Source organism: Poecilia latipinna, unplaced genomic scaffold, assembly GCF_001443285.1.
Source record: "Poecilia latipinna isolate Pla-1442-1.1 unplaced genomic scaffold, P_latipinna-1.0 Scaffold2799, whole genome shotgun sequence".
NCBI classification, from domain to species: domain Eukaryota; kingdom Metazoa; phylum Chordata; class Actinopteri; order Cyprinodontiformes; family Poeciliidae; genus Poecilia; species Poecilia latipinna.
The window spans coordinates 6,552-12,768 of NW_015115415.1; the positions used below are offsets into that span (position 1 = coordinate 6,552).

The 6,217-nt window shown below is 54.6% G+C and overlaps 1 protein-coding gene across 2 annotated transcripts in view; it reads right to left on the reverse strand.

Annotated features, from left to right (window-relative positions):
* Window positions 1-222: 222 nt before the first annotated feature.
* Window positions 223-6,217, reverse strand: part of LOC106939200 (hamartin-like) — an 18,325-nt gene continuing 12,330 nt past the window's right edge. Inside the window, exons 7-21 of one of the 2 annotated variants that reach the window (XM_015021517.1) lie at window positions 5,773-5,846; window positions 5,466-5,611; window positions 5,327-5,370; window positions 5,086-5,197; window positions 4,787-5,002; window positions 4,329-4,525; window positions 4,133-4,260; window positions 3,976-4,043; window positions 2,782-2,945; window positions 2,522-2,704; window positions 2,334-2,444; window positions 1,575-1,697; window positions 1,321-1,508; window positions 1,009-1,167; window positions 223-923 (exon numbers count right to left, since the gene is read on the reverse strand). In XM_015021517.1, the coding sequence (XP_014877003.1) occupies window positions 533-923; window positions 1,009-1,167; window positions 1,321-1,508; window positions 1,575-1,697; window positions 2,334-2,444; window positions 2,522-2,704; window positions 2,782-2,945; window positions 3,976-4,043; window positions 4,133-4,260; window positions 4,329-4,525; window positions 4,787-5,002; window positions 5,086-5,197; window positions 5,327-5,370; window positions 5,466-5,611; window positions 5,773-5,846 (2,304 nt within the window). In that variant the 3' untranslated portion in view covers window positions 223-532. The remainder of the gene's footprint in view (window positions 924-1,008; window positions 1,168-1,320; window positions 1,509-1,574; window positions 1,698-2,333; window positions 2,445-2,521; window positions 2,705-2,781; window positions 2,946-3,975; window positions 4,044-4,132; window positions 4,261-4,328; window positions 4,526-4,786; window positions 5,003-5,085; window positions 5,198-5,326; window positions 5,371-5,465; window positions 5,612-5,772; window positions 5,847-6,217) is intronic. The other variant, XM_015021518.1, reaches the window with a different exon arrangement.

Genomic DNA, 6,217 nt, shown 5'->3' on the forward strand with positions numbered 1-6,217 from the left:
AGTCTCCATGTTTGTCCTGTTTTCCTGTCAGAAAGCTTCTTCCCCTGAACACCCTGCTGCCCAAACACTGAACGCTCCTCTCCACAACTTTTTCTTTCTTCAGGTAAAGTTTCTGAATATTTGAGATAGTTTATTGATCTATTCATTGTTCGCTGAAGTTACCTTGATTTCCAGTCTGAGTGTGAGGCTGCTGCTGCTGTGTGTAAATGACCGAGATGACAATAAAGCTCCAGTTGACTTTATTCTTCAGGTTAGCAGGCCGGAAACAGAAAAATCACAGATCAATCAATCAATAAGAAGCACCTGATCACCGATTGGTTGAACGTAAACCTGAGAGAATCTGCAGAGTTGATCACGATGAGAAACTGTCTGACCCAAACTGATTTTATCTCAACATCTCATTAATCTGGCTCTGTTTCCTAAGTGACTCAGGAAGTGGAGAGCGATTCTGCTTCCTGTTGACCCAGGAGGGTCCAGTCTGAGCCCCACCTGAGGTCCAGGTCCCCTTAGAGCTGAACCTGCTGCTCCTCCATCAGAACTCAGGCAGCGTCTCGTTGTAGTCCATGATGCTGAGCTCGTCTCTCCGCTGGCGGATGCTGAGCTCCAGGTCTGCAGCTGGAGCAGGAGGCTCCAGCTGAGGACTCCCAGTGAGGAGGGTGGCCTCCTCCACCTCCTGACCCAGAGGAGGGCTCCCTGCTGGGACCTCCTCCTCTTCCTCCTCCTCCTCCTGGCTCTGGCTGTTCGGCCCAAACAGCCGCCGCGCCTGCTGCTCCAGGAAAGATCCGACAGCCAGCGGGGAGTCGATGGGCGAGGCGGAGAGGGGCGAGGAGGAGGAGAGGGCCTCCACAGCGCCGTTTATGATTCCCACAGCAGAAGAAGAAGAGGGGCGGGGCTTGTAGCCATCCTGAGTGGAGGGGCTGTTTCTGATTGGCCAGAGAGACAGACACAGATGACATCAGCAGACCTGCAGCCGGAGCTTCATGATGGGTTCAGAGGTGAAGGCCTTACCTGCTGCCGGCATCCAGAGCTGGGCTGTGTGTGCACGTGTCACTTCCTGTGTGAGTGTCCAGGTGAACCTGGCTGTACAGGTGGAGCATCTCCGTCTGCAGCGTCTGGCTGACTCTCCTCAGGGCCACACATCGACTCTCTGAGGCCGACAGCTCCGCCCTGAAGCACAGCAGGATGAACTGCAGTTAAAATGTCCTGCTGCTTTCTAACTGAAGCTCTACGGCGGCTAACAGGCTAACTCTGCAACCTAAGAAAAGGTTCTGAAGAGAAACGCTGTGAGGTTCTGCTGGGCTGTCAGCGCCGGACTCTGACCTGCTGTGGCTCTTGGTTTCCTCCAGCAGCTTCTTCAGCTCCAGGATCAGCTTGTCCTTCCTGGCCAGCTGGCTCTCCAGCTCTGCTATCCTGTGACTGGCTGCCTCCAGCTTCTGTTTCTGCAGGACGTCGCAGTCCTTCAGCCTCTGGAAGTCGTTCCCCGCGCTGCGCCGCAGCATGGCCTCCTCCTGGGAAGGCAGCAGCTTTACAGACGGTTCTCGCCGGCCAATCAGCAGAGAGCTCCGTGGACTTACGGTCCAGCTGGGGGCGGCGGCCTCGTCCAGCTGCTGGCTCAGAGCTCTGTTGGTTTCCCTCAGCAGGACGAGCTGCTGGTCCAGCAGGAAGACCTGCTGCTGCTGCTGCTCACTGCTGCACAGCTGCAGAAACACACACACACACCGCTAACCAGAGTTCTGGAAGGGATTCACTCCGGTTCTGGTTCTGCTGACCCAGCAGAACCCATCAGCAGAAACCTGGATGATCTGATTAGATAGATAGCATTTATTGTCACTGAACAGAATTCAACGAAATTTCCATTGCAGCTCCCGTGCAAAAGGTCAAATATATACAGTATAAATAAGCAAACACACAATAATAATAATAACAATATATACAACTAAATTAACTAAAGGCACTCAACCATGCCAAAGAAGTAGCAGCAGGTCCAATTATGGCAAAGTACAGATAATGTGACAGTGCAAAGTGCAGAACAATATGGCTGTGTGGGGGGGGGAAAGGGGGGGGAGGAATATGTATGTGTGACTGCGAGGTTATGATATGTGTGGGAGGGGGGGACGGCAGGGAGTAATGGCTCTGACGGCTGTGGGGAAGAGCCACAGTAGTGTTGATCAGGAAGTACCGGGATGAATCCTGGACTGGCTTCCTGACACGCCGGATATTCAACGGCTCCAAACATCAGATCATTTTCACAGCTCAAGAGTCCGATGTCACTTCTGGATCTGTTTGGTACCAGAACCACTTCCTGTGACTCAACCAATCAAAGTTGCCCTCACCTTCAGGCCCAGCTGTGTCAGCTGCTGCTCAGCGTGTTTGGCCTTCCTATTGGCTCCCTGGAGCTCCGCCTCCAGCTCCCTCAGCCGGCCATGGCAGTCCTCCAGGTCGCTCTGAAACAGCCAATCACAGCACACGCTGCTGGTAGACAGCCAATAGGAGCAGAGAGCGGTGTGAGTCTGCTGCTGACCTGCAGCTGCTGGTTGTCCTGCTGATGGCGCTGTTGCTGCAGCAGCAGCTGCTGGTTCTGTTCCAGCAGGCGGTCCGTTTGGGTCCGTCCGTCCTGCTGCAGCTGGTTGAGGCGCCGCTGCTCTTCGCTCAGACTCGACCTCAGGCTGCGGATCTCCTGATCCTGAACGCCCAGCTGCGCCTTCTGCCTCAAACACAGGAGCGGGTTAGACAGGGAGACCCCCCGCTGTGGGACGGCCCGGTGTGGGCGGGGACTGTTACCATGGCAACCGTCTGCTCCTCCAGCGCTGTGGCGTTGATGACCCGACGCAGCAGGCGGCGGTTCCTGATGGCGTGCTGCTGCCGCTTGAAGCGCTCGTACTGAAGCTGGCTGTGGACCAGCAGCAGCTGGCTCCTCTGAAGCTCCTCCCCCTGGGGGGCGGGGCCTGGCGCCACACAGAGACAGGAGGCTGACCTCTGACCTCACAGACATCACACTGCTCCACCCAGCACCACAAAGAAAACTCCCACAAACACCCAAAGTAAACACACCCTGCCAGGTTGCAGTTTGAGCATCGGGTCAGCCTGACTGGTCAAACCTGTTTGTAACACCTGAGTGAAGTCGGCCCCCCCACCTTCTTCAAATCAGACAAAATTGGTGTCAAACGTTTGTGCTACGTTTGTGCTGGTTTGTGCTGCAAAAATTTTCATTTGTGCCGCTATCATTTTAAAGATATAAAGAAAGTTGGATTTCATAAAAGTGGGGGGGCTGGTTGACCTTTTGACCTTTACGCTTTCATTAATATCTTCAAAGCCAAAGCAGCACAAACAAAAATTTTTGCTGCACAAATCAACACAAACGTAGCCGAGTTGATTGACACCCATTTTGTCTGATTTGAAGAAGGTGGGGGGCTGGTTGACCTTGGATGACCTCTGGAAACATCTCTTTATATCTTTAAAATGACAGCGGCACAAACGAAAAGTTTTGCAGCACAAACCAGCACAAACGTTTGACACCAATTTTGTCTGATTTGAAGAAGGTGGGGGGACCAACTTCACTCAGGTGTTAGTAACCAGTTACTAACAGATGGGCTGCTCGCTGCGCTACACCGCCATCTAGTGGCTGTTCAGGTGAAAGCTGTAAACTCTGCAGCACCACCTGCTGCCGGTCTGGGGATATGACGGCCCTCTGACTGAGGACAGGAAATGAATGGGCGGGTCTCTCTGGGCTTGGATTGGACAGAAACCAGGAAGTCCTCCAGCAGCTGGAGACAGAACCACAGTGATGAAACCCAGAAGGTTCTGGATGTTTAACCGGGTCAGAACCATTGTCACTGTGAGCTGAAAATCCTCAGAACGATAACTGGGCTGAAAAACGTCCCGCTTCCTGCCAAATGTCGTCATGGAAACGGAGGAAGCGCACGTGTTTGACAGCAGCTGCAGGTGGCGCTAGCGAGCTTACTGATGGTCAGGTACCTTTGCTTTTCATGCTCTGCTGTTTACCTCCCAGGTGACTCCGGTCCAACCTGCTCCCCGCTGACGACCTGCAGTGACATAACAGCGTGGTCACATGACCGGTGGGAAACCGGCCAGGTGAGGCCGGTTTCCCACCGCCAACCTTCCTGAAGCTCACCTCCTGCTGAGGCGCTCATGAGCGTCGCTCCCATGAACGATCATCTGCTCCAGAACCTTCAGAGGAGACATGGAGCTCCGCTCCTCCTCCACCTGTTGCTGCTGCCCTGCAGCGCTCTCCAGAGCGTCCTGCAGGACAGAATACACTCAGCACTCTGAGCAGAGCCGTACACCTGCCTTCCACCAGGTGGGCTCACCTGTGTCTTCCTCCTGATGAAAAGCATGGCTGCATGAGGCAGAGCCAGCTCAAACAGCGGCTCATAGGGAGGGGCGGGGCCAGGAAGAGAGGGGGAGGGGTCAATCTGAGAAGGGGCGGGGTCAGTGGAAGAGTCATCGCAGCTGGCAGTGGAAGTACGGAGGAGGAACTGGGAGGAGGAAGATGGCAGTCTGATGTCTGCAGACAAACAAAGTTTGTGTTTAAGACACATTAATAGCTATTAGCTAATAACTATTAGCACCAAATGAAGACCACTGTCCAACCAGCAGTGGCTACATCCCACTAGCAAGAGGCGAAGGTACTGATCTGAATAATGATTAATGCTAGGCTAACTAGCCTCAGCATGCTAGTTGTTAGCCTCTCTAAATCTAACACAGGAGAATGACCAACATGGCCACTCTGATCCGGCGCCTCCCCTAGCCAAGGTGGGAAACTTACCTGGACTGCTCAGGTCACTGCTGATGACTTGACTTAGGCTCGTCTCGTCCTGCGCTCTAATTGGCTGCTGCTTCACCTGTGAGGACAGATAGCGGCCATCTTCCAGCTGCTCCTTGACAGAGACGCCTGATCGCACCTGGAGGACGCCGGCAGGTTGGTGGCTACCTTCACTGGGCGTGGTCACAGGTACAGAGTCAGGTGAGGGACATTTCACACCTGCAAACAAAGACAGCATTAGACAGGGCTGCCACTGACACACACACACACACACACACACACACACAGGTGAGGGCGTTCACCTGAGATGGAGGTACACCTGCTCAGCGAGGGGGCGGGGCCTGGAGATGCATGCTCAGGAGGGGGCGTGGCCAAGCCACATTGAGAGGAAGGGCTCCATGTGACATCGTTAGCCTGAACATACAGGTGGAGTAATTTGTTGGATGTTCTGGTTCCTAACAGAACTGGGTCTTTCTGCTGGTACCAGAACCAACTGCTAGCTGACCGGTTCTGGCCCAGGTGGTACGGCTGTGTGAGAGTTACCTGGATGTGGGAGGAGCTTAGCGTCAGCTTACCCACTGAGCTTCCTGCCAACAGACAAACAGAAACAGTGTCATGGTGGGACCTCCAACCGGGCCTCCAACCGGGCCTCCAACCGGGCCTCTGTGGTTATGTTCTTCACCTGAGCTGCTGATTGGCTGCCAGTCCTGGGGGGCGGGGCTGAGGTCCAGGTGAGGCAGGGGGGCGGGGCAGCAGGCGTCCTCCAGCGGGTCCAGAGACAGCCGGCAGCACTCCATGATGATGTCATGTACCTCACAACACCTCCACCTGGGGTCAGAGGTCAGGGGTCAGAACCAGAACATCAGTTCAGCTCTGACCCAAATGGTGAACCCGAACTGATTCAGAAACAGGAGGTCCGGTGTGGGTTCCGGTTCAGAAACAGATCCGGGTTGTTCTGGTCCCGGTGTGAATGGTTCTGGTCGGCTCACCTGGACGGGTCCAGTTCGTAGTCCTGGGTTCCGGTCACGAGTTCTGGGTGGATCCGAACATGTTCCAACATTGGCTGGAAGGGAAGCAGAGTGGAATCAGAACCGGAACCGCTTCATCTGGACTCTGGGTCAGAACCATGTAAGCATCAGAACCGGACCTCCAGTACCAACCCAGCTACTCTGGAAGGAGCTCTGGACTGGTTCTGGTTTCGTTTGGTTGACCTGGACGGGTCAGAACCGGACCGGGCTTGATGGTTCAAGCTGGTCTGATTGGAGTCTTCAGTTCAGTTCTATTCACGGTTCTGGTCCAGTTCTGACCTTGACCACCTCCTGGAAGGTGTCCAGGTTCTGACCCAGTTCTGGCCCGGTTCTGACCTTGACCACCTCCTGGAAGGTGTCCAGGTTCTGACCCAGTTCTGGCCCGGTTCTGACCTTGACCACCTCC